This window comes from Bubalus bubalis, chromosome 4 (assembly GCF_019923935.1).
Source record: "Bubalus bubalis isolate 160015118507 breed Murrah chromosome 4, NDDB_SH_1, whole genome shotgun sequence".
NCBI classification, from domain to species: Eukaryota; Metazoa; Chordata; class Mammalia; order Artiodactyla; family Bovidae; genus Bubalus; species Bubalus bubalis.
The window spans coordinates 46,039,935-46,067,876 of NC_059160.1; the positions used below are offsets into that span (position 1 = coordinate 46,039,935).

General features: G+C 40.7%; 1 protein-coding gene across 25 annotated transcripts in view; it reads left to right on the forward strand.

Moving 5' to 3' along the window:
• The window catches only part of RBFOX2 (RNA binding fox-1 homolog 2), a 292,278-nt gene that overhangs the window by 55,130 nt on the left and 209,206 nt on the right, over nucleotides 1-27,942 (forward strand). Inside the window, exon 1 of one of the 25 annotated variants that reach the window (XM_025283541.2) lies at nucleotides 17,365-17,421. The exons of the other annotated variants lie outside the window; for them this stretch is intronic. Coding sequence (XP_025139326.1) covers nucleotides 17,380-17,421 — 42 coding nt within the window. The 5' untranslated portion in view covers nucleotides 17,365-17,379. Of the gene's footprint in view, nucleotides 1-17,364; nucleotides 17,422-27,942 lie in introns of those variants that run through there. 25 annotated transcript variants of the gene reach the window in all.

Below are 27,942 nucleotides of genomic sequence, written 5' to 3' on the forward strand. Positions count from 1 at the left end.
ATGAATTTTTGTTGTTGTTTAGTTGCTAAGTTGTGTCCGACTCTTTGCGACCCCAGAGATGGTAGCCCACCAGGTTTCTCTGTCCATGGGGTTCTCCAGACAAGGGTACTGTAGTGGGTTGCCATTTCGTTCTCCAGGGAATCTTTGCCACCCAGGTCTCCTGCGTTGACAGGCGAGTTCTTCACCACTGAGCCACCAGGGAAGCCCCACATTTAATATGAAGTGGCCTTAATTTCATTTGCAGATGGGGAGATCACACTTGCCCAGTGTCACAAAGCTAGTGTCAGCCCATTTTGGGTCCAAAGGTGGTATATATTCTTCCATTCTGAGTTGCATATGAGGCCTACGCTCTTCTCAGAAATTCTTTTCTAAGGGGAATATAGTGATTGACATTTTTTTAAAGATCATTTTTAAACTTATTTTTATTATCATCCTCTTCTTTTTTTAGGCATGCTAATTAACTTCATGCCTTTGATGTAAAGCTGACACTGGAGAGAGGAAGGAGGTGAACCAGTTGTTTACTATTCATAGAGAGACTTTGAGTCTTAAAAAGCTGCTTTTTTTTTTAATTGGAATTTTTATGAGGGTATTATAGATTCACACGCAGTTGTATGAAAGCTGCTTCTGAAATGGTGAGAAGGCAGAGGTTCTGATTTAGAGGTAGATAGATGCCTTTCCTGGTCTTCTGAGGCAGAGTGGAGGAAGACTAGATAGAGGGCCCTTGGGCCCTCTGCTCACCTTGGTGGCTGTCCACTCTGGTTTGCGCACGTGTCAAATACTAGATATGGTCTAGCATGAGAAGCACCCAGTTTCAGTCCTTGGTTCAAGCAGGCCATACCATGAAGCCTTGCTGATGTGTTTGGGCACAGACAGGACTCAGAATGGAGGGCTAGACTGCGGGGGCAGGGGTGTTGGAGTCATCATAGACCTTGGGAGCAGTGAGTTGGAACTGAGGGGTGAATCAACCAGGCATGTTTGGTTGGGATCACTGGGATGACTTCTTTCATTGTTTTCCTCTTAGCTTAGATGTCATCTTCCTAAGGAGGCCTTCTTTAACCTAAAGTACATCTACCACCTTTTTTTTTTTTTAGACATTTATTGTAATTTGTAACTAAATATTTGTTTACTTGGCTAAAATATTTTCCCCCAATTTGGCTATACTTATGAAGGCAAGGACTGTGCCCTTTTTTTATACTGTATACATGGAAACTAGGCTAGTAGGTGTACATATCATAAAAGTTTATTGAATGAATAAATACCATGGGAAATTTAGTTCCTGCTGAAAAGCTTAATTCTTCAGTTCAGTTCAGTTCAGTTCAGTCGCTCAGTCGTGTCCGACTCTTTGCGACCCCATGAATCGCAGCACACCAGGCCTCCCTGTCCATCACCAACTCACGGAGTTCACCCAGACTCACGTCCATCGAGTCAGTGATGCCATCCAGCCATCTCATCCACTGTCATCCCCTTCTCCTCCTGCCCCCAATCCCTCCCAGCATCAGAGTCTTTTCCAATGAGTCAACTCTTCTCATGAGGTGGCCAAAGTACTGGAGTTTCAGCTTTAGCATCATTCCTTCCAAAGAAATCCCAGAGCTGATCTCCTTCAGAATGGACTGGTTGGATCTCCTTGCAGTGCAAGGGACTCTTCAAGAGTCTTCTCCAACACCACAGTTCAAAAGCATCGATTCTTCGGTGCTTAGCTTTCTTCACAGTTCAACTCTCACATCCATACATGACCACTGGAAAAACCATAGCCTTGACTAGACGGACCTTTGTTGGCAAAGTAACGTCTCTGCTTTTGAATATGCTATCTAGGTTGGTCATAACTTTTCTTCCAAGGAGTAAGCGTCTTTTAATTTCATGGCTGCAGTCACCATCTGCAGTGATTTTGGAGCCCCAAAAAATAAAGTCTGACACTGTTTCCACTGTTTTTGCCCATCTATTTCCCATGAAGTGATGGGACCGGATGCCATGATCTTCGTTTTCTGAATGTTGAGTTTTAAGCCAACTTTTTCACTCTCCTCTTTCACCTTCATCAAGAGGCTTTTTAGTTCCTCTTCACTTTCTGCCATAAGGGTGGTGTCATCTGCATATCTGAGGTTATTGATATTTCTCCTGGCAATCTTGATTCCAGCTTGTGCTTCTTCCAGCCCAGCATTTCTCATGATGTACTCTGCGTATAAGTTAAATAAGCAGGGTGACAATATACAGCCTTGACGTACTCCTTTTCGTATTTGGAACCAGTCTGTTGTTCCATGTCCAGTTCTAACCTGGACATGCATACAGATTTCTCAAGAGGCAGGTCAGGTGGTCTGGTATTCCCATCTCTTTCAGAATTTTCCACAGTTTATTGTGATCCACACAGTCAAAGGCTTTGGCATAGTCAAGAAAGCAGAAATAGATGTTTTTCTGGAACTCTCTTGCTTTTTCCATGATCCAGTGGATGTTGGCAATTTGATCTCTGGTTCCTCTGCCTTTTCTAAAACTAGCTTGAACATCTGGAAGTTCATGGTTCACATATTGCTGAAGCCTGGCTTGGAGAATTTTGAACATTACTTTACTAGCCTGTGAGATGAGTGTAATTGTGTGGTAGTTTGAGCATTCTTTGGCATTGCCTTTCTTTGAGATTGGAATGAAAACTGACCTTTTCCAGTCCTGTGGCCACTGCAGAGTTTTCCAAATGTGCTGGCATATTGAGTGCAGCACTTTCACAGCATCATCTTCCAGGATTTGAAATAGCTCAACTGAAATTTCATCACCTCTACTAGCTTTGTTTGTAGTGATGCTTTCTAAGGCCCACTTGACTTCACATTCCAGGATGTCTGGCTCTAGGTGAGTAATCACACCATCGTGATTATCTGGGTTGTAAAGATCTTTTGTGTACAGTTCTTCTGTGTATTCTTGCCACCTCTTCTTACTATCTTCTGCTTTTGTTAGGTCCATACCATTTCTGTCCTTTATCGAGCCCATGTTTGCATGAAATGTTCCCTTGGTATCTCTAGTTTTCTTGAAGAGATCTCTAGTCTTTCCCATTCTGTTGTTTTCCTCTATTTCTTTGCATTGATCACTGAGGAAGGCTTTCTTATCTCTTCTTGCTATTCTTTGGAACTCTGCTTTCAGATGCTTGTATCTTTCCTTTTCTCCTTTGCTTTTCACTTCTCTTCTTTTCATAGCTATTTGTAAGGCCTCCTGAGACAGCCATTTTGCTTTTTTGCGTTTCTTTTCCATGGGGATGGTCTTGATCCCTGTCTCCTGTATAATGTCACGAACCTCCGTCCATAGTTCATCAGGCACTCTATCTATCAGATCTAGTCCCTTAAATCTATCTCTCACTTCCACTGTACAATCATAAGGGATTTGATTTAGGTCATACCTGAATGGTCTAGTGGTTTTCCCTACTTTCTTCAATTTAAGTCTGAATTTGGCAATAAGGAGTTCATGATCTGAGCCACAGTCAGCTCCTGGTCTTGTTTTTGTTGACTGTATAGAGCTTCTCCATCTTTAGTTGCCTTTTATTTTGCCTATTATTTTAGGTCAGAGTAAAGACTTGAAAACTTTCTGGACAAAAGAGTTTTAATCCCTTAGTGTTATTTTTTTCTTGTCATAAATTAGTAAACCACCTTATCTTGTGGTCATCACTTAAGTTCTGCTAATGGATTCTTGCATCATTTCAGAAAATATGTTTAAGGCTTAGAATCCCAGGCCATGAAGCATTTGGTCCAGCTTGACCTCTAAAATTAGTAGACTTCTTCATTTCTTTCCTGTTCTACATGTTCTCCCAAGTATTGGAGTAGCATAATTCTATTTTAATGCTTGTTATAAAAGAGAATAAAGAAAACTGGATGACTCTGGTTTAAAAACTCGCTGTTCATCTAACTTGGTTTACTGGCTCTTTAACTTCTTATCCTGGAATTGACCTTCCGTAAATTTATCTTTATGAAGGGGTCACGCTTGGCTTTTCCTTTTTAAGTGATCTTTGTCCCCAAGTCCAGGAAGAAAAGGTTAAGTAATAGTGGGCAAGAAAATTAGAAAACAATATAGGAAAAAAGTGTAGAGTTATGTGGGGGTGTGAGTGTGTATGTGTGGGTGTGTGTGTGCTCAGCTGTGTTTAACTTTTGCGACCCCATGGACTGTAGCCCACCAGGCTCCTCTGTCCATGAAATTTTCCCGGCAAAAATACTTGAGTGGGTTGCCATTTCTTACTCCAGGTGATCTCTCCAACTGAAGCATCAAACTGGAGTCTCCTGCATTTCCTTCATTGACAGGTGAGTTCTTTACCACTTCGCCACCTGGGAAGCCTGTGTTTGTATATTCATATATATTTATTTTCCCCTTCTGCCACATTCTTCTGTAACTAGAATGATATTTTTTTTTTATTCTGGAAAAGATTGCATGATTTCTGGATTCAGCTATTTCTTTTAGGTGGTAGAGCTATAAAATACTGAAACTGTAGCTGTTAACCTTGTTAGAGTTATTAGAGAGTCCCTTGGACTGCAAGGAGATCAAATCAGTCCATCCTAAAGAAAATCAGTCTTGAATATTCATTGGAAAGACTGATGCCAAAGCTGAAACTCCAGTACTTTGGATCAGATCAGATCAGTCGCTCAGTCGTGTCCGACTCTTTGCAACCCCATGAATCGTAGCACGCCAGGCCTCCCTGTCTATCACCAACTCCCGGAGTTCACTGAGATTCACATCCATCGAGTCAGTGATGCCATCCAGCCATCTCATTCTCTGTCGTCCCCTTCTCCTCCTGCCCCCAATCCCTCCCAGCATCAGAGTCTTTTCCAATGAGTCAACTCTTCTCATGAGGTGGCCAAAGTACTGGAGTTTCAGCTTTAGCATCATTCCTTCCAAAGAAATCCCAGGGCTGATCTCCTTCAGAATGGACTGGTTGGATCTCCTTGCAGTCCAAGGGACTCTCAAGAGTCTTCTCCAACACCACAGTTCAAAAGCATCAATTCTTTGGCGCTCAGCCTTCTTCACAGTCCAACTCTCACATCCATACATGATCACAGGAAAAACTATAGCCTTGACTAGACGAAGCTTTGTTGGCAAAGTAATGTCTCTGCTTTTGAATATGCTATGTAGGTTGGTCATAACTTTCCTTCCAAGGAGTACTTTGGATATCTGATACAAATAACTGACTCCTTAGAAAAGACCCTTATGCTGGGAAAGATTGAAGGCAGGAGGAGAAGAGGATGATAAAAGATGAGATGGTTGGATGGCATCAGCAGCTCGGTGGACATGAGTTTGAGCAAGTTCTGGGAGTTGGTGATGGACAGGGAAGCTTGCAGTCCATGGGGTTGCAAAGAGTCGGACATGGCTGAGCAACTGAACTGAATCTTACTAGGGCATTTGGTCTACACTTTTGAAAGTTGGTAAATGGTATGGTTTTTAGATGTGTGCATTGAAGCAGTAGAGCTTCCTGGGTAGCTCAGCTGGCAGAGAATCTGCCTATAATGCAGGAGACCCCTGTTCGATTCCTGGGTGAGGCAGTTTCCCTGGAAAACAATTTCCCCTGGAAACTACCCACTCTAATATTCATGGGTTTCCCTGGTGGCTCAGATGGTGAACAATCTGCCTGCAATGTGAGAGACCTGGGTTTGATCCCTAGGTTGAGAAGATCCCCTGGAGGAGGGCATGGCAACCCACTTCATTATTCTTGTGTGGAGAATCCCTGTGAACAGAGGAGCCTGGCGGGCTACAGTCCATGCGGTCTCAAAGAGTTGGACACGACTGAGTGACTAAGCACAGCACAGCACATTGAAGCAGTAGCCGTAATCAAGTAATTCTTTGTCTTTCTGTTCCTTCTTGTTGTTCATTTGCTAAGTTGTGTCCAACTCTTTGCAACCCCATGGACTGCAGCATGCAGGCTTCCCTGGCCTTCACTCTCTCCCAGAGTTTGCTTAAATTCATGTCCTTTGAGTCGGTGATGCTATCTAACCATCTCATCCTCTGCCGCCCTCTTCTCTCTTCAGTCTTTCCCAGCATCAGGATCTTTTTCAACGAGTTGTCTCTTTGCATTATGTGATCAAGTATTGGAGCTTCAGCATCAGTCCTTCCAGTGAATATTCAGAGTTGATTTCCTTTAGGGTTTTGAGTGGTTTGATCTCCTTCGCGTCCAAGGGACTCTCAAGAGTCTTCTCCAGCACCACAGTTCACTGTTCCTTAGTGAAGTAGGAACATGCTTGGAAAGTTGCAGGTGGTGGAGGAGTGTTATTTTCGAGCTCTGACATCAATTCAGTTTAGTCATTCAGTTGTGTCCGATTCTTTGCGACCCTATGGACTGCAGCACACCAGGCTTCCCTGTCCATCACCAACTCCCGGAACTTGCTCAAACTCACGTCCATTGAGTCAGTGATGCCATCCAACCATCTCACCCTCTGTCATGCCCTTCTCTTCCTGCCTTCAGTCTTTCCCAGCATCAGGGTCTTTTCCAAGGAGTCAGTTCTTCGCATCAGGTGGAGATTGGAGTTTCAACTTCAGTATCTGTCCTTCCTCACAATTAATATTTAAGTGTTATGCTGCCAGCTAAGGTTAATATTCAGTTCTGAGCTACCAGGACATGCTGCAGTCTGTGGGGTCACAAAGAGTCGGACACGACTTAATGACTGAACAACAGCAAAGGTTAATATTCATTTAGGTCAGGACTCACCTCTTATATATTGCTTTTATCTCTTGTAGCACCTAACACAGTCCTGGGCACGTAAGAGGTGCTCAGTAAATTTAATTTAGTGTGACCTGTGTAACTCAGATTGTTTGAGTTGATCTATGTTTTAGAGGAAAACTTCAGTTGTGCACTTTATATATATACATGGTGCACTTTATATATATATAAATTTTTTAAATATGCATTTAAAATGCTACTTTATTGAAGTTTGTGGAGAAAATCTATGAGAATGTCTTCATGATATTCTTTACTTGAACCAGGACATGAATAATAACTGTAAAGGAAAAAATGATAGATTGACTACATTAGAATTCAGTTCGGTTCAGTTCAGTCGCTCAGTTGTGTCTGACTCTTTGTGACCCCATGGACTGCAGCACGCCAGGCTTCCCTGTCCATCACCAGCTCCCGGAGCTTATTCAAACTCATGTCCATTGAATCGGTTAGCACTATCTTTTCATTAAAATGCACCATTAAGAAAATAAAAAGGCATACCACAGAGTAGGAAAAGATATTTGCAGTATAGGTGTCTGGCTCAGATCCACAACATATAAATAACTTCTACAAATCAATATATAAAAGAGGTCCTATAAATCGATCTTTGAACAGGCCAGGAAAAAAAAAACAAAAAACATAGGTATGTAGGTAGGTACTTCACAAAAGATGATATCCAAATGCCCCTGAAGTGGTTATCATCAAACTAACCTTCAGGATAAAGCAAATAACCACAGTGAGATGCCGCTACTGACTGAAAGGAAAAAGACAGATGTTACCAGGTGTTAATTCGGTTGTTCGGCATCAGGAGCCCTCACGCACTGCTGGTGAGGATGTTTGTTGGAACAACTTTGGAAAATAGGCAGTTGGAAATATCTACCAAAACTAAACGTAAGTGTGCCCGGTGATCAGCAATTCCACTCTAGATATACGCAACAGAAATGTGTGCAGATGTGCACCAAACAACATGTACAAGGATATACATAGCAGTGTTTTTAGTAATAGCCCCAAACTAGAAATAACACAGTTGCCTTTCAACAGTACTAAAATATTTTTCAGTAAGTTAAAATTATATTTATAAAACAGAATACTTGACAGTATTGACAATGAATGAACTGTTGCTCTGTTCAACAGATGAAACGGTTTCACAAATATGATGTGGAGTGTAAGAAGCCAGCCCCAAAGTACATAATGTATGATTTCATTTATATGAAGGTTAAAAACAGGCAGATTTAATCTGTGGTGTTACAGTCATTCCTGTGAGCTGGTAGAAGTGACTTTGCCAATGCCCTGGATGGGTTTCCAGGGTGCTGATCAGCTCAGTTCAGTCCAGTTGAGTTGCTCAGTTGTGTCTGACTCTTTGCTACCCCATGGACTGAGGCACGCCAGGCCTCCCTGTCCATCACCAACTCCTGGAGTTTACTCAAAACTCATGTCCATTGAGTAAGTGATGCCATCCAACCATCTCATCCTCTGTCATCCCCTTCTCCTCCTGTCTTCAATCTTTCTCAGCATCAGGGTCTTTTCAGATGAGTCAGTTCTTCACATCTGGTGGCCAGAGTATTGGAGTTTCAGCTTCAAAAGCAGTCCATCCAATGAATATTCAGGACTGATTTCCTTTAGAATGGACTGGTTGGATCTCCTTGCAGTCCAAGGGACTCTCAAGAGTCTTCTCCAACACCACAGCTCAAAAGCATCAATTCTTCGGCGCTCAGCTTTCTTTACAGTCCAACTCTCGCATCCATACATGACTACTGGAAAAACCATAGCTTTGACAAGACGGACCTTTGTTGACAAAGTAATGTCTCTGCTTTCTAATATGCTGTCTAGGTTGGTCATCACTTTTCTTCCAAGGAGTAAGCATCTTTTAATTTCATGGCTGCAGTCACCATCTGCAGTGATTTTGGAGCCCCCCAAAATAAAGTCTGTCACTGTTTCCACTGTTTCCCCATCTGTTTGCCATGAAGTGATGGGACCAGATGCCATGATCTTAGTTTTCTGAATGTTGAACTTTAAGCCAGTTTTTTACTCTCTTCTTTCACTTTCATCAAGAAGCTCTTTAGTTCTTTGCTTTCTGCCATAAGGGTGGTGTCATCTGCATATCTGAGATTCTTGATATTTCTCCTGGCAATCTTGATTCCAGCTTGTGCTTCTTCCAGCCCAGCGTTTCTCATGATGTACTCTGCATATAAGTTAAATAAGCAGGGTGACAATATATAGCCTTGACGTACTCCTTTTCCTATTTGGAACCAGTCTGTTGTTCCATGTCCTATTCTAACTGTTGCTTCCTGACCTGCATACAGGTTTCTCAAGAGGCAGGTCAGGTGGTCTGGTATTCCCATCTCTTGAAGAATTTTCCACAGTTTGTTTTAGTCCACACAGTCAAAGGCTTTCGCATAGTCAGTGAAGTAGAAGTAGATGTTTTTCTGGAACTCGCTTGCTTTTTCGATGATGCAGTGGATGTTGGCAATTTGATCTCTGGTTCCTCTGCCTTTTCTAAAACTAGCTTGAACATCTGGAAATTCACAGTTCATGTACTGTTGAAGCCTGGCTTGGAGAATTTTGAGCATTACTTTACTAGCGTGTGAGATGAGTGCAATTGTGTGGTAGTTTGAGCATTCTTTGGCATTGCCTTTCTTTGGGATTGGAATGAAAACTGACCTTTTGCAGTCCTGTGGCCACTGCTGAGTTTTCCAAATTTGCTGGCGTATTGAGTGCAGCACTTTCACAGCGTCATCTTTCAGGATTTGAAATAGCTCAACTGGAATTCCATCACCTCTGCTAGCTATGCTTCCTAAGGCTCTACTTGACTTCGCATTCCAGAATGTCTGGCTCTAGGTGAGTGATCACACCATCGTGATTATCTGGGTCATAAAGATCTTTTTTGTACAGTTATTCTGTGTATTCTTGCCACCTCTTCTTAATATCTTCTGCTTCTGTTAGGTCCATACCATTTCTGTCTTTTATCGAGCCCATGTTTGCATGAAATGTTCCCTTGGTATCTCTAATTTTCTTGAAGAGATCTCTAGTCTTTCCCATTCTGTTGTTTTCCTCTATTTCTTTGCTGTATTTCTTCCTGATCACTGAGGAAGGCTTTGTTGTCTCTCCTTGCTATTCTTTGGAACTCTACATTCAAATGGGTATATCTTTCCTTTTCTCCTTTGCTTTTCACTTCTCTTCTTTTCACAGCTATTTGTAAGGCCTCCTGAGACAGCCATTTTGCTTTTTTGCATTTCTTTTCCATGGGGATGGTCTTGATCCCTGTCTACTGTACAATGTCACCAACCTCCGTCCATAGTTCATCAGGCACTCTGTCTATCAGATCTAATCCCTTGAATCTATTTCTCACTTCCACTGTATAATTGTAAGGGATTTGATTTAGGTTATACCTGAATGGTCTAGTAATTTTCCCTACTTTCTTCAATTTAAGTCTGAATTTGGCAATAAGGAGTTCATGATCTGAGCCACAATTAGCTCCCAGTCTTGTTTTTGCTGATTGTATAGACTGTATAGACTGTATCAGGGTGCTGATAGTGTTCTTTTTTTTTTAAACCTAGAAACTTGTTTACATGGGTGGGTTCACTTCGTGGAAATTCACTGAGTTGTATACTTCTGATTTTTTTCCCATTTCTGTATATATAGTCACTTCAGTAAAAAGTTTGCTTAAAAATTAGATTCCACTTTTGACCTGTGATTGTTTTAGCCTGTAGACGGCTTTTTCTCTCTCATACATTGTTGTTGTTATTCAGTTGCTAAGTTGTGTAAACTCTTTGCAACCCCATGGACTGCAACACACCAGGCTTCCCTGTCCTTCACCGTCTCCCTGAATTTGCTCAAACTCATGTCCATTGAGTTGGTGATGCCATCCAACCATCTCGTTCTCTGTTGTCAACCCTTTTCCTCTTGCCTTCAGTCTTTCTCAGCATTAGGGTCTCTCATACATACACTACTCCTTTGCTTGTCAAAATTGGCAAGTTGTGTGTACATTCAGTCGCTCAGTTGTACCCAACTCTTAGAACCCCATGGACTGTAGCCCACCAGGCTCCTCTGTCCATGGGATTTTCCAGGCAAGAGTACTGGAGTGCTTTGCCATTCCCTCTTCCAAGGGATCTTCTCGACCTAGGGATTGAACCCATGTCTCTTGAGTCTCCTGCATTGGCAGGTGGATTCTTTACCACTGTGCCACCTGGGATGCTTAGGTTGTGGGTACCCACATGCATTTATGTGTTTATGTATTAGAGGTGTTGTATGGACATGAAGATGCTTCTTTTATTAATGTAAATATGCTTGTCAAATAGTCAACCCACCAAGTTTCAAATGATGAACCACCTCCGTTGATCACTGTTTAAACCAGTTCTCTGAGAGGAATAAGTAAACTTTCACTCTGCCTCACAGAACAGCAAATTGGGAATTTGCTCTACAAATAGAAGAACCTCTTCATGAAATGTTCTCAGTCACTAAAAGCTTCATTTTCAGAAGAATTCACCTCCTTTTAACTTTTATTCTTTTTAAAAAATTAAGATGTAATTGAAATATAACACTGAAATATGTATATATAGCAAATGATCACTATAATATGGCTAGTTAACATACATCACCACATAAAATTGTTTTCTTCTGATAAGAATTTTTGAGATCTGTACTCTCTTAACAACTTTCAGATATATAAGTATTATTGACTGTAGTCATCATACTGTTTACATCCCCATTTCTTACTTATTTTATAACTGGAAGTTTGTATCTTTTGACCAACTTCACCCATCTCTCACCCCAACCACCAGTCTATTCTCTGTTAGGATATTTTTTTGTTTTGTTTGTTTAAGATTGCTCATATAAGTGAGATCTTAGAATGTTCATCTTTCTCTGTGTGAATTTTTTCACTTATCCTCATGCCCTCAAGATTCATCTTTGTTGTTGCAGACATCAAGATTTCCTTCTTTTTATAGCTGAATAATATTCTATTGTGTATATTTATACACCACATTTTCTTCATTCATTCGCCCATCAGTGGATACTTGAGTTGTCTCCATGTCTTGGCTTTTGTAAATAATGCTGCAGTGAACTTGGGCATGTGGACCTTTTAGAATTAGTGCAGTGCTTTTGTTTCTTTCGGATAAATACCCAGACATGGAGTTACTGGATCATATGGTAGTCCTATTTTTAATTGTTTGAGGAACCTCCATACTGTTTTCCATAGTGTGTGCAACAGTTAACATTCCCACCAGCAGTGCACAAAGGGTCCCTTATCTCCACATCTTTGCCAACACTTGTAATTTCTTATCTTTCTGATAATAGCCATCGTAGCAGGTGTGAGATGATACTTCATTGAGGTTTTGACTTGCATTTCCCTGATGATCTGTGAATGCTGAGTAGCTTTTCGTGTACCTGTTGGCCATCTGTAGGTTTTCGTTGGAAAAATGTCTATTTAGATCCCCTTCTTATTTTATAATTAGATTGTTTGTTGTTTTGCTATTGAGTTTTATGGGTTCTTTATATATTTTGGATATTAACCCCACCTGATACGGTTCTCTATATATTTTTGTTATTAACCTCATCTGATATTATATATTGTCAGATTCATGATTTGCAAATCTCTTCTATACAGTAGGTTGCCTTTTCATTGGTTGGTGGTTTCTTTTGCTGTGGAGAGGCGTTTTTTTGACCTTTATCATGGCAACTAAAAAGATAGGAACTCTTCACATGATATTAAAAAAATTTCCCTCCTTTACTCTGGAAGTTAACTCAAAATAAGGCAGTTTAGGAAAACCTAACCTGGTTGAGGTAGAAAATCCTGTTGCATTGACCTCTCCCAACAGGTCATCTCTTTCAGCTCTGTCTGGTCTTAGTTAAATACTTGAAAGTCCTCCTAAGTTTGCCATCTTGTTTTCTGACCATACCATCATAAAAATTCATTCTCTCTCCCTGGAACGCCCTTACCTGTCTCAGGGAACTCCTGAAATTCCTTTCCCATGATGCTTGCTAAAGGCCCCATGTCTCTCGTGTTCTCTCACTTTACCGTATATATTCGTCTCTGCCTTGTCACATACCACACATAACTGTTTATTTGTCTTCCAGTACTAGCCTTTCGAGATTTATCAGTTGACCTGTGGTAGAGGTTCAATAACTATTTAAAGGATGAATGATTGGGCATATTTTCTGAAAGACAATAGCTGTTTTCTGCAGATTAGAAGTGCTAAAGATGAAACTCCAGTACTTTGGCCACCTCATGCGAAGAGTTGACTCATTGGAAAAGACCCTGATGCTGGGAGGGATTGGGGGCAGGAGGAGAAGGGGACAGCAGAGGATGAGATGGCTGGATGGCATCAGTGACTCGATGGACGTGAGTCTGAGTGAACTCTGGGAGTTGGTGATGGACAGGGAGGCCTGGTGTGCTGCAGTTCATGGGGTCGCAAAGAGTCTGACATGACTGAGCAACTGAACTGAACTGAACTGATAATATTTGATATTGTTAGATACATTTTAACTTTTTTCAGAAGTAGTGATACTTTGTGTTAATTTTTCAGTAAACCCAGGAGTGTGTATTTACAGCAGAGGGCATATTGTGACAGGAGGAGAGAGTGATGCTGACTGGTTCACGTGGGTATCAGACATGTAACCTTGGCCTCTTTAGCATTGTCCTCTAACAGCTGATACAGTTTTAGTGGAATCCCTGGAGAAACACCTTGAAATGTTCTGGTTCTATATGCAGAATTTAGAAATCATAAATCTAACGTATAGATCTTGACTGCACAGGGTTTACAGATTAAAACCAGCAGATGAGACTGTGTCGGCATCAGGATGTTATAATTGGGCCAGTAGAGGCATTGCTGCTGCTGCTAAGTCGCTTCAGTCGTGTCCGACTCTGTGCGACCCCATGGACTGCAGCCTGTCAGGTTCCTCCGTCCATGGGATTTTCCAGGCAAGAGTACTGGAGTGGGTTGCCATTGCCTTCTCCTGAGTAGAGGCATTAGCCAGTGATAATTTTGTTCATCTCGAATATTATAAAGTTAAATTCCAGAATATGTTATCTGAAGTTTTATCATTTCACTTCAGTATGTAATTTCTCAAGCTAATTTTAATTTTAAAAGATGTGAGTAGAATCGTTGCCATTTGTCGAGAAGTTTAGACTAATAGGATTAGATTAAGAAATGAATAAGTATGGAGTGCCTGCTCAGGGTTTAAAACTGTTCAGTTCAGTTCAGTTCACTCACTCAGTCGTGTCCGACTCTTTGCGACCCCATGTATTGCAGCATGCCAGGCCTCCCTGTCCATCATCAACTCCCAGAGTTCACTCAAACTCATGTCCATCCAGTCGGTGATGCCATCCAGCCATCTCATCCTCTGTCGTCCCCTTTTCCTCCTGCCCCCAATCCTTCCCAGCATCAGAGTCTTTTCCAGTGAGTCACCTCTTCTCATGAGATGGCCAAAGTACTGGAGTTTCAGCTTTAGCATCATTCCTTCCAAAGAACACCCAGGACTGATCTCCTTTAGGATGGACTGGTTGGATCTCTTTGCAGTCCAAGGGACTCTCAAGAGTCTTCTCCAACACCACAGTTCAAAAGCATCAATTCTTCGGTGCTCAGCTTTCTTCACAGTCCAACTCTCACATCCATACTTGACTACTGGAAAAACCATAGCCTTGACTAAACGGACCTTTGTTGGCAAAGTAATGTCTCTGCTTTTGAATATGCTGTCTAGGTTGGTCGTAACTTTCCTTCCAAGGAGTAAGTGTCTTTTAATTTCATGGCTGCAATCACTATCTGCAGTGATTCTGAAGCCCAGAAAAATAAAGTCAGCCACTGTTTCCACTGTTTACCCATCTATTTGCCATGAAGTCATGGGACCAGACGCCATGATCTTCGTTTTCTGAATGTTGAGCTTTAAGCCAACTTTTTCACTCTACTCTTTCACTTTCATCAAGAGGCTCTTTAGTTCCTCTTCACTTTCTGCCATAAGGGTGGTGTCATCTGCATATCTGAGATTATGGATAGTTCTCCCAGCAATCTTGATTCCGGCTTGTGCTTCTTCCAGCCCAGCGTTTCTCATGATGTATTCTGCATATAAGTTAAATAAGCAGGGTGACAATATACAGCCTTGACGTACTCCTTTTCGTATTTGGAACCAGTCTGTTGTTAGTGTTACCTAAAAAGTGTGACTTTGACCTTGATGTTAAGCAGCCTGTATTTTATTGATGATATAAGAAAACATAGATACATAGTGTTTTCTGACTGTTTGTTTCCACCCCCAGCTGTCTATAAATGGGAGGCCAAGCAGAAAAGACACAGGTTGTGAGTTCAAACAGATCCAGGTTAGAATATTGGCTTTTAAAAAAATTAAATAACAAGTTATATGATTGTGGTCACATTGACATCTCTGGAATTGTTGTTTCTGTGTGTGCTCAGAGAGGTAAGAATATATGCAACTTGTAGTTTTTTATTTATTTTTGAGAGTTAATAACAGTCCATATAGAACCTCTGGCATATGATAAGTGCACTTTAATGGGTGTTTGAATGAAAGTGAAGTCGCTCAGTCGTGTCTGACTCTTTGTGACCCCATGGATTGTAGCCTACTAGGCTCCTCCATCCATGGGATTTTTCAGGCAAGAGTACTGGAGTGGGTTGCCATTTCTTTCTCCAGGGGATCTTCCCAATCCAGGGATCGAACCTGGTTCTCCCGTATTTACCATCTGAGCCACATAAATACAGTTTTATTTGCAGCAGTCACTTTAGTCCAGGCCACTGTTGATAGATTTCATGATAACAGCTAATGTAAGTCAAGCTCCATAGTTGATTGGATGGGCAATCTTGGAAACTGTGCTTCCGTCTTCCCATTGTGGAGTAAAGTAAGTGACCTTCTGTTTGTTTTTAAGAGTATTAAGGAGAATTGTTAGAAGAGGGTTCATCATATTTAGCCTGTGGAACCATCTGACCAGTGGTATCACACAGGGAATAGTTTGTTATGGGGTCCACGTGGAGTGAGATAAGGAAGCAGAAATCTCAGAGATGGACACATCACGCTGTGTTCCTCCTCCATCTCCTCCTCCCCTTATCCGCCTCCCCATGTGAGTTTCAGTTGTTTATTAGCAAATACTATGTCCTTTGCCGTCTTCTGTAGCAGTTGTGAAGCTTATTCTGGATGCCTGTGTGTTAACTAGTGGGGCATTTGGACTTTGCTGAAAGTTCCAAATTGTTTAAATTCTGTTTGGGGCAAATGACTATTTCTTATTGCATGAAATCATTTTCCTTTCATGTCTGTTTTTTCACTGGAGAGTTGGTGCCCTGGAGCAGAGTCTCTGCCCTGCAAACCCAGAACACAGTTTTTCTGGGTGTGTCTTACTTTAATCCAATCCCTTTCATACTGTAAGGCTCTGACCTGCTTGGAGCCTTATACTTGGTTACAATTAATGCTTTGTCCTTTAGAGTCATATATGACTGGCCACTGGGTTGACTCAGCGTTTAGCTATCAAATATGGCTCTGAGAAAAAGTTATTTCCCTAGAAATGGGCAGCTGTACTGGAAAATGAAGCCTTGGTCCATATTGAGTCATTTAGGGAAAGTGAGTGGCAGTTTCAAAATTAAAAGTTAGGACTAGGCAAAGAAAGGGCAGGGCCAGCTCCACAGTTGAGAACTAGTCATAAATCAGCTGGATTTTACTAGAAGTAGAGACCTTTGGGGGAGCTTTCTGTGATTCAAGAAATTATGTGTAATTTGTGCTGTATCTGTGATTATGAAAGGATAATTTTTTAGAAGTTGGCATGTTCTTCCTTTATGGATAGTTGATTTCCTTTAATGTCCACAAGAATTTCACTACTGAGATGTCAGCTTACACTCTATTCAGTCCCTTTGGCCCAGGGACTTAAACTACTTTACATTAATTTTGTCAGTAATTCCTGCAACATCCCTGTGTGGGAGCTTCTTTTGACGTGAGGGATGTCAGAACTTGCTTCAGTTTACATAGCAGGTCAGTCTCTGGGATGGAAAATTTGACCCAGGATTTGTGGTTCTAGGATTAGCATGTTTGGTCCCTGAAGTGTGCAGTCTTTCAACTTCATTTCTCTCCCCTTTTCTTCCTCCTGTTTTCTCCCTGCTGGAGGAAATAATATCAAGCAAATAGGGAGAGAATTGGTCTTCTAAGTGGTTAGAGACAGGAATTCTGCCTCTAGGCACAGAGTTTCGGATCCTTGGCTTGGGATGGAAGGAAACAGCAGAAGACTGATACCTCAGTCCGTGACATGTCCTAACTGGTTTTTTGACCAGTGCGTACTTTTATTTTTGTTTTTTTTCTCCCCCCTTGTTGCGAGAAGAGGAGGCCGTGAGAATTTTCTCTATGCCAGCCTTATATGTGGGACGGTCCAGATGTTTTTAATGCTCAGCAGATACGATTACTTGCTTTGGGTTGGGGGCCAGAGAGGAGGAGGTGAAGCAGCCACTTTGGGGTGGGGTTGGAAGGAGGAGGATGGAATGCAGGAAGGAGGACGTTTCTCTGTGTTTTCTTAGTCATAGGACTCTGAATCCCAAGTAGCTAAATTTAGCACAGGTTCCTGTTGAAAGCATCATTTTTTGGGGGCGGGTGGTGAGGGGAGAACGGAAAACCTTTTTGTGTATCCTGCTCCATGAAGCCAATAGGGAAGCAGGAGGAGGTGAGGTTGCCATGGAGATGGTAGCTGTGTGCAAGGGGAGAGCAGCAGGGTTTAGAATTCCAGGAAGGAAGAGAGAGTGATGTCATCAGATTCCATGGACCAGCCCAGGAACCCCTGTGAGGTTGGTGGGGAGTTGGGTGTGCGTGGGGGGTGGTGGATGGGAGTTTGTGCAAGGGAATTGTGGCTTCACTAAGGTGTGGGGAGTCCAGTTCAAGCAGAGAGGTTGGTTGTGTGGAATTGTGCTGATCTGCGTTAATGCCTGCTTTTTAAAAATCTGTAAATCATTCTGAATTTGCAGAATATTTTCTTTGTTGAAAGGATATAGTCATTTAACAAAGGAGCTAATCTAGATGTAGAAATATAATACCCTTTTAGAGTTCTGTTCCCTGTAGTATTTGTGTGTGCCTTTATCCCTTGTATGTGAGGGTATTTGTGCACCTATTTTGGATCTATAGTTGCCTTTGTAGGATGCCTTTTATGGTACTGCATGCAGTTCAGTGCTTTATTATTAATGCTTGATTGTTGTATTTATTTTTCTACAAATGGATGTGTATAAATAAAGCACAATTTTTATTTTTTAAAAATCTGAAAGAAAATCAAAGTGTTGCTTTTGCAGCAGAAAATTGCATGCTTCAGAACAGTCGTTTTGAACATACGCATGAGTGTCTGGACTGGTGCTGAAGGGCAAATGTGTTTCTTTTGGAATGACTGAGGGGCCAAATATTCTAAAAAACAAATACAACTGAATCTGTGCATCCAAGTGAATATTGTCCTTCAAAACAGCCACTTTGACTGTGGTGATATAAGAACTCTCCTTTGGAATCAGCTTCAGAGATGAGTGATAAGGAAAACATTTTTAATACCTGACACTGCATTTTTTATTCAAAAAGAATACCTAGCTTGATCAGACACTGGCTTTCTTTGAATTGGCTTTTCCTGATTTGGGGTTGTCAAAAAATGAAATCTATGTTCAAATGATGAGCTTTTGTCCCAGTTAAGGACATTTAAAGTCATAGGTTTAGTTTCTGAAGGCATTTTCATTTTCAGATCAAGAGCTCCTAGATTATGTAGTTTGGCAGTGGCTGCATGATTGATGAAAGCATATGAGGAAGAAGAGTGTTCTGTGGTGTGTCTGAGGGCACAGATTGAGGAGCCAGATTGACCTAGGTCTGCACCCTGTTCTCCTACTCAGTGATTGACCTTGGACAGGTAGCAGTCTCGTGGTGCATTGGTTTCCTTATGTCTAAAACAGAGATGGTAGTGCTATGAATACCAGCCTTACAGTGTGGTGCTGTGGGTAAGTAAACTAATATGAAAAACACTTAAACATTTAGTATATGCTTAATCAGTGCTTGCTTTGGCTGTTGTCATTAATAATTATACATTTCTTTGAATTACAAAATTATGAAGTAGATTATTTCAGACACCACTGAATGTCTAGGAGGGAGGGCCTTGGGAATCTGTACTTGTTTAGTGATTCCCAGATGATTGTGATGAGCAGCCAGGTTTGAGAACCACTGCGTTTAATCTACTTTGAGTAAGGCCCCAGCACTAGATCTGTCGTCATTTCCTGAGATCTTACTAGAAATGCAGAGTCTCAGGTACCCCACCAAACCCACTGAATCAGAATCTGCATTTTTAACAGGATGCCCTGCAGTGACCTGTATGCATATTAAAATTTAAGAAGCACTGGTTTTCTTCTACCATTGAGGGTAACTGGGTGATAACTCCAAGTGAAAAGGCAGATTGTGCTCATGCTTCTTCGCAGTCATATTCTACTCTGTCACTCCACAGACTATTGCCCAGCAGGCTCATCTGCTGATGGAATTTTCCAGGCAAGAATACTGGAGTGGTTTGCCATTTCCTACTTTAAGGGATCTTCCCAACCCAAGGATCAAACCTGTGTCTCTTGTATCTTCTGCATTGGCAGGTAGATTCTTTACCACTGTGCCACCTGGAAAGTCCCCTCCCCACCCGAAAAAATTGTTTTATCTCTGTTACTCTCATTGGTAGAAGAGAAACAGTCAGGCTAAGACAGTTTGAACTTGCACTTCCCTTCCCTGTTGCCTAGCCTGGAAATAAACGCTTTTCTGGACTAAGTCACTGAGTAATGGAAAGAATAGAGTTAAAATTGTGCCTCTGGCCCTACCACTTATTAGCTGTTTGGCCTTGAACTAGTCATTCAACCTCTCTGAATCTCAGTGTCCTCAACTGATCATGGAAATAACACCTAGACCATGAAATAATGGAGTGGAGCTTGTTCAAGAATTAAGGTGTGATAAGATCTGATAGAGACAGCCCTTTCATGAATTCATAGTTGTTGACCATATGTTTTAGGAATTTAAGTTTGTGTGTTCTTTTAAAAAAATTGCTGTTTAAAAAAAAAAAACCACCACAAATTCAGATGATTTCATTTGAAGTCTTTTAGGCTAGTTCCAAGCAAGAATTGACATGGCATTTATCAGAAGATCTTTGAATTGTAATGAGCATTATCTTCTGTCTGACCAGGAAATTTATAGGATGAGAGGAAGTTTGGGGACTTGCACTGGGGACACCAGAAGTAGCTGGGGGAGTGTTTAGGTCAGAGGATCATTAGTTGCAGACAGTAGGGCATCAGAAGCAACAGCGCGAGTAGGAGACCGAGAGGCCCGTTGTCACTCAGCCGTACATGTCTTAGGGCACTGAGGGGTGAGGGCAGATTCTGAACTCAAAGTATATAAAAAAATTGTTATAATAGCCTTCCTCTAGAGGGTGGCGTGGCACTTTGTTTATATTATACCTAATCTTAACATCTCGACAGGCACAATAAATCAGCGAGGTTGAGTTATTTGCCCTAAGTCACTCAGCAAATAGCAACAGAGCTGAATCATGTTGAATAGTAATGTGAGTGATGAAATGATTATAAAAGTGAAATTGAAATAGCTATTGTATGCCAGTTAAAATACAATTTATTATGTCTGTATTGAACTTTTGGGCTAAAGGATTGACATGTTAGCCTGTCTCAAAGGAATTTTGGAATGCTGCAGAGTTATCCTTTTGGGATATATTTCCTTTATACTCTTGAGGCTAATTTAGAGGGTTTTTTAAATTTTGTTTTTGTATTTTAAGTCTTCAGTTCAGTGAAATAGCAGTTTCAACTGAATATCACAACATAAGAGTTGTTTGACTATGGGATTTTGACCTTGACCCATGATAAGAGATCCACTTTACATGACAGGCTAGTATAGTTAGGTGTTTATCATATATATGTGACCAAAACACGTTTCATGGAATAATTCTTACCCTGATTATTAAAACATGAGGTACTTGATTCTTCCTGTTTAAAAATTCTATTATAGTCCAGTATACTCATCTTAAAAAGTGTGGTCCATGGACAGCTCCCCCACACCCCCACCCCCCACCCTGCAAGGTGCACCAGAACCTTTTAGGAGGTCTTCAAGGTCAAAACTCTTCATAACATTAAGATGTTCTTTGCTTTTCCTACTATATTGACATTTGCACTGACGTATAAGCAGTGATGGGTCATCCTAGTGTGAGTCAAGGCACCGGCACCAAACTGTACTGCTTAGTAGTCATTATTTTTTTTTCACCACCACTGTCTTGCACTTAAAGGAGAGGGGGGGAAAAAGCCAGTTTCATTGCTATCATATAAGGAAATGTGTCAATATTGAGAAGATCTTTATAATTTAGTGAACCAGTATTTTATAAATGAGCAATGCATGATGTTACATAATCATGATAGGTTAAAAAAAAAAGTTCAAAATACAGGACAGGCCATTGGATTTTATGAAAAATTCACTGATATGCATTGCTACACTGCAACTAACTTTTAAGGAACTGTCACTTTGCAAGTTTTGATATTATATTAAGGAAGAATATCCATAGATAAGTGAAAGTACTCTTACTTTTGACAAACACATATCTGAAGGAGGCCAAATTTTCTTCATATACTTTCATCAAAATAAAATATCACAACAGATTGAAAGCAGGAGCAGGTATCTTAGCCATCTTCTGTTAAGTTGGCTGTGAAAGATATTTGCAGAAAAATGTTTGACAGTAGCACTGTTCTCACTGCATTTTTTTGTATGTTTCTTTCCTTTGAATTTATTTTTAATTGGAGGATAATTGCTTTACACTATTGTGTTGGTTTCTCACATACATCTACCTGAATCAGACATAGGTATACATATGTCCCCTCCTTCTTGGACCTCCCTCCCTCCTGCGTAGATTGTCACATAGCACTGGCTATCTGTCTTCCATATGGCAATGTGTATATTTCAATATACATTGTTGCTGGGGTCCAGCCCCGGCTGATCCAGGGTATTCGAAGGAGAGACGGCGTAGGCGAGGGTCAGGAAACAACTGCTTAATTAAACGTTAATTAAGGATATAAAGAGTAATAGAATAAGGATAGCTCAGTAGGAGAATTCAGTGGAGAAAAGAGGCTGAGTAGCTTGGTTTACGCGGGAGACCAGTAAAACTTCAAGACAAGAAATTTGCACCACTTACGTAGGCCGCAGGCGTCCTTCCGTTCTCCCGAAGGAGAGGAGACACTGAGGCCTCCCCGGTCAGATCTTAGAAGCCCAGGCATAATTAGTAAGCATGGTGGGTTCCGCGCTCCAGATGGAGACTCAGCCAGAGTGAGAGAGAGACATGGGGAGACCAGTCTTTTGAGGAACTGATCCCAATTCTTTATTTTCCATGGTCTACTTTTATACACTGAGATGTTATGCAAAAGTCACGCGGGGTCAGCAGTCCTGACTTTTATCAAAGTCAGGTGCTTCATACAAATGTATACAGAGGTCTTAGGGATGTTACATCATCTTCTGGCCAGGGGGCCTGCTGACAATTTATGACCCTCTCCTTGTGACAGCGGTCAGTCAACCAGGACACTTATTTCTCCAGGGGTGATTATTCTTAAACAGATGCCACCCAAATAAAGTTACATTCCTATAGGGAGAGGGTGTAGTGGGTTTTAGTTAAGGAAAGAATTTACTTAGCCTAAGGTCTAACGTGATTTATATCAAAGGTTAATACTTATTTCTTCTATATATTCATTAATGTGTGTAAGGGCAGGGGATATGGGGACTTAGCAGCAAACATTGGCTCAACAAATGAAAAACCCTTCATCAATACAATTTCTAAACAGCCCACTATACTTATACTAATGGTTTTCTAACTTTTCTAAGAAATCTGTTTATAGAAGGTTTAAAGCATCTCGTGCCTCTCACAGTTGGGAGGCTGTGAGCAATCACATGTGGCTGGACAAGCCTGTCAGGCAGGCTAGAGAACCTTCAGAGGAGTTTGTGGGTTGAAACACTCCTATCATGCCCAGGAATTATTATTAACTGGAGCTCTAAGTTAACTCCTTCTCCAAAAGAGGTGGTGGGGGACAGCCCCCCGTAAAGTCAGAGGTGTAGGTAAGAGCACAAAGTAGTAAAGTAGGCAGACTCTGGTTATGGGGGTAGATGCTCGAGGATTTCCAGGGGGACTCCTGAGGCTCGATCCCGCCTTTGCGTATGTCGAGCCTCCTTCCTCATGACCTTTGCCATGGACGGAGTGCCTCACGCCGGCCCCCAACATCGTATATGTTCTCCCACCCTCTCCTTCCCCAACTGTGTCCGCAAGTCTGTTCTTTAAATCTGTGTCACCATTGCTGCCCTGCTACCATCTTTTCTAGATTCCATATATATGTGTTAATATATGATATTTGTTTTTCTCTTTCTCACTTACTTCACTCTGCATAATAGGCTCTAGGTTCATCCACCTCATTAGAACTGACTCAAATGTGTTCCATTTTATAGCTGAGTACTATTTCACTGTATGTATGTACCACAACTTCTTTATCCATTCATCTGTTGATAGACATCTAGGTTGCTTTCATATCCTAGCTATTGTAAATAGTGCTGCAGTAATATTGGGGTAAATGTGTCTTTTTCAGTTATGGTTTCCTCAGGGTTTAAATGCCGAGGAGTGGGTTTGTTGGGTCATAAAGTGAAGTGAAGTGAAAGTCGCTCAGTCGTGTCCGACTCTTTTCAACCGCATGGACTGTAGTCCATGTAATTCTCCAGGGGATCTTCCCAACCCAGGGATCGAACCCAGGTCTCCCGCATTGCAGATGGATTCTTTACCAGCTAAGTTGGGTCATATGTTAGTTTTTTTCCTAGTTTTTTAAGGAACCTTCATACTGTTCTCCATAGTGGCTGTATCAACATACAGTTAATTTTTGTAAAAAGCTTTCATGTTAGCATAATGGTTTATTACTGATGTTTTAAAATGAATTAACAAATAGTTTTAAAACTGCAGTCTTAGTTTCTAATAGGCAAATACTAATCTTTATTAACTCTCATAAGCAAAAGTTCTCTGGGATCTCTAGTAGTTTTTAAGAGTGGAGATTCAAAGACCAAAAAGTTTGAGAACTGCCGCTTTACCTTCGATTTTATAATAATGATTGAGATCTCTTAAATCTATCATGAATGGGTCTTGACTCAGTTTGAAAGTATACTGAGCCAGATAGGAATTGCATTGTGAAGGCAAGGAGGACTTTGCTCGATTTTGCTTGAGTTGAGTTGATGTGGGAGAACACCCTTAGGTATGAAGTCATTTGAGTAAAGTTTAGATCTTCAAACCCATCCAGATCTTGCCTCCTGTGATGTCCCTTCTTTGTGATTTTTTCATGCTTTTCTCACTCCATTGTCAACCTTGTACACTTGTTCCCTCTGGGCCTAATATTTACATTTTATTGCATGATTCATGTTGTGCTTGTTTACATGCCTGTCTCTCTCACTAGACTACGAGTTCCTCGAGAAAAGAATCAGTAACTTATTTGTCTTTCTGTTTCTACCATAGTACCAGACACATGAATGTCCCTCAGTAAATGTTTGTTGAGGGAATAAGTAAATAGGGAGAAAAAAGAAATGAACAGGTGAGGCCAGATTTTAGAGTGTTTGGAACTTGATCATGTAAGCAGTGGAGAGCCATTAGCATGGGAGTGCTGTGAGTGGTGGTTGTTGAATTAACCCTGGCCCTGGTGAGAAAACTGGGAAGAAGTGGATGAAAGCTGCTGGATCAGCTGAGAAACTGTTAGTTATTTAGGCTTGACTCAGGTGACCCAGGCCTGGATTAAGGTAAATGCTTTTGCTGTAGGTAATGAAAGATGTTTCCTGAGGAATATTTTCAAAAACAGAAACCTAATAATATCCATTTTACCTAATGTTTGCTGCATACTTATAACATTCTGAGTACTGTGTTAAAGGCTTTATGTGTATTATCTCATTTAATTTTTACAGAATCCTTCAAAGTGTTAGCTGCTCAGTCATGTCTGACTCTTTGTAACCCCATGGACTGTACCCCACCAGGCTTCTCTGTCCATGGTATTCTCCAGGCAAGAATACTAGAGTGGGTTGCCATTCCTTTCTCCAGGGGATCTTCCCCTCCCCAGGGATCAAACCTGGATCTCCTGCCTTGCAGGCAGATTCTTCACCATCTGAGACACCATCAGTGAACCTATTGGTTCAAATAAAAGGGCCTATTTTTTATGGTTTTGAGTGAAAATATATGTATTCATTGTTGAAAACTTAGAAAATACAGATAGGGAAAAGAAAAAATATATATATCACTCTATAAACCCACCTCAACACCAAGATCACTAAACATTTTGGGATACATCCTTCTAGACTTAAGAGAAAAAAAGGTTATGTATATATCCTGTAAATGCCTGAATATGAGGAAACCCTGAATATAAGACTTTAAATTGTTTTTCCATCGAAAAGACCAGCCTACCAAAATATGTAAATTTTTAGGGACATTGATGAAATAGGCAAATGTCTTTAAAATATTGATTTTATTTATGCATGCATGCTATTCAAAGTAATATACAATATTATATAATAATGTTTCATAGTTATAATAATATAGTTATAATAACTATAATGTATAGTAATGTTATAATTTTATTTTCTATGGGTTTTGGAGGAAAATTTATACATACTCTACTGCATCAGTTATACATATCTCAGAACCGCCTTGAGTTTTCACATAGTTTTCTAGGGTGTATATGGAGATACAGCACTGTTTTGAATCTATGTCTATGGTAGTCACTGTTGATTTTTTTTTTTCAAGCTACAAGTACCCAGTCAAATAACATCATTATTGCCATATTGTATACTGTATTGCTTTGCAAAAATTGTTTTTGAGATGAGATTCATATAACATGTAAATTAACCTTTTAAAAGTGAATGGTTTGGTTTTCTTTGGTACATTCACATGTGGTGCAGCCACCACCCCTTCTAGTTCCAAACATTTTTATCACCCCCCAAAACAACCCCACACCTGTTAAGCAGTCACTTTCCCCTTCCTTCCAGTCTCTGAAAACCACCAATCTGCTTTCTGCCTCTAGAAATTTGCTTATTCTTGATATTTCATATAAATGGAATTGCATAATACATGACCTTTTGTGTCTGGCTTCTTTCATATACCATCATATTTTCAAGGTTCATTCATGTTATAGCATATTTCAGCAGTTTATTCCTTTTTATAGACAAATAATATTCCTTTGTATGTATATACAATAATTCATTTGTTCATTGATGGACATTTATGTTATTTCCACCTTTCAGCTCTTTTGCATCGTGTGTACAAGTGCTTGCATGAGTACTTGTTTTTAATTCTTCGGGAAATATACCTAAGAGTGGAATTGCTGGGCCACGTGGTAGTTCTATGTTTAACTTTTTGAGGAACTGCCAAACAATTTTCTGTAGCAGCTGCACCATTTTATATTCCTACCAGCAGTGTACAAGGGTTTGTCAATTTATTTTTAATGAGGAACACAATACGATGGGGAAAGTAAAAAGAAAATATGTGTGGCCTTCGAGTTTATTAGAGCTTTGTATCTCAGATTTTGCCTGATGGACTTATTAAATATTTAGCATCATTTCAGTACCAAAAATGAGATTTAGCTCAAGGAAATGTATCTAATCTATTTTAAGTGGTGAACAGACTGAGAAGTGAAGATCAGAAAAGTGAAAGAAGGGAAATTTAAATAGACTGTAAAATTCCTTGAGGGCAAAGGCCCCATTCATCTTTGTGTCCTCTGCATTTACTAAAATGCTTGGCATGTCACAGGCTGTATTAGGAGGTCCCCAAGACTACCCCAGCTCCAGTGATTTGCTAGGATTTACAGAATTCAGTGTCTAGACATACTCATGGCCATGATTTATAGCAGTGAGAGGATACAAAGCAAAATCACTTTTTCCCTTAAAAGTGCATGGTGGTAAAGTGCAGAAGAAATCAGGCTCCATTCAGCTTTCCTCGCAGTGGAGTCACGGGGTGTGCTTCTCTGCTTCAGCCAGTGGTGGCAATGTAGTCTACCGGGGAAGCTCATTAGAGCCTTCAGTTCAGTTCAGTCGCTCAGTCATGTCTGTCTCTTTGCGATCCCATGAATCGCAGCACGCCTCCCTGTCTATCACCAACTCCCGGAGTTCACTCAGACCCACGTCCATCGAGTCAGTGATGCTATCCAGCCATCTCATCCTCTGTCGTCCCCTTCTCCTCCTGCCCCCAATCCCTCCCAGCATCAGAGTCTTTTCCAGTGAGTCAACTCTTCGCATGAGGTGGCCAAAGTATTGGAGTTTCAGCTTTAGCATCATTCCTTCCAAAGAAATCCCAGGGCTGATCTCCTTCAGAATGGACTGGTTGGATCTCCTTGCCTTAGTGGGGGAATTTTTCTTTCTGGGGCATGGCTGGGAAGGGTTGTACACTTAGGCACCCTCTGCCTAGCATGTGCTCGGGTTCTCAACTCCCAGAAGGAAAGCAGTGTTCTGCATCAACCATATGGTTTGCACAATTTAGGCACAGTAAGCCACTCTTAACTGGTTCTGGGAATAGAACCCTCCTGAAATCTAAGTTCCCAGGCACCAGTCAAAGCCAACCTTGGAAGCTGCCCTTTCTAAGTATAGCAGCCAGAACTGCTTTGTTCATTCTTCTCCAGGACATAGATGTTTAGTTTTTTAAGAAGTGTTGCTAGGTTCTGTGAAGAAAAATAAATGTTATAGTAGGGAACCAGCAGGGACTGGAGTATCAGACCAACCTGGATTTGCATTATCATAAACAAATTGCTTCATTTTCTAAGCCTGTTTTCTTACTGTTGAGAGATATATTATAGAGTTTTGGTGAAAATACAGAGTGATAATGTATAGAAAATATGAAACATAATATCTGTCCTGTGTGAAATCAGTGGCTATTAGCATTTTGTTTCAGCTCATCTGTACCAGTCTGGGTCCAATGAGGACAAAGAGACTGTAAGTAATTTAAACAAGGAATTTAACATAAAGAATATTTACTGTAACAGCAGATCGAAGTAATAAGGGATTGGCTTGTAAGGGGTAGAGTAAACTCTAAGGAATAACACATGTAACAGATATACTGTAATAATGTGATTGATAGATGATAATATATCATTAATATAAAATTAATTTTAATATTAAGTTAATATTTAAATTAATATTATAAAATTATAATAGCAACCAGCCCTAGGGCTGAGATAAAGCACCCCCAGAATGAACTGGTCTTTAAAAAAAAATGGGATATTTGGGGTTGAAGTGGTGAATGTAACAAAGAGGTATTGGCTGTCAGTTTTCTTGCT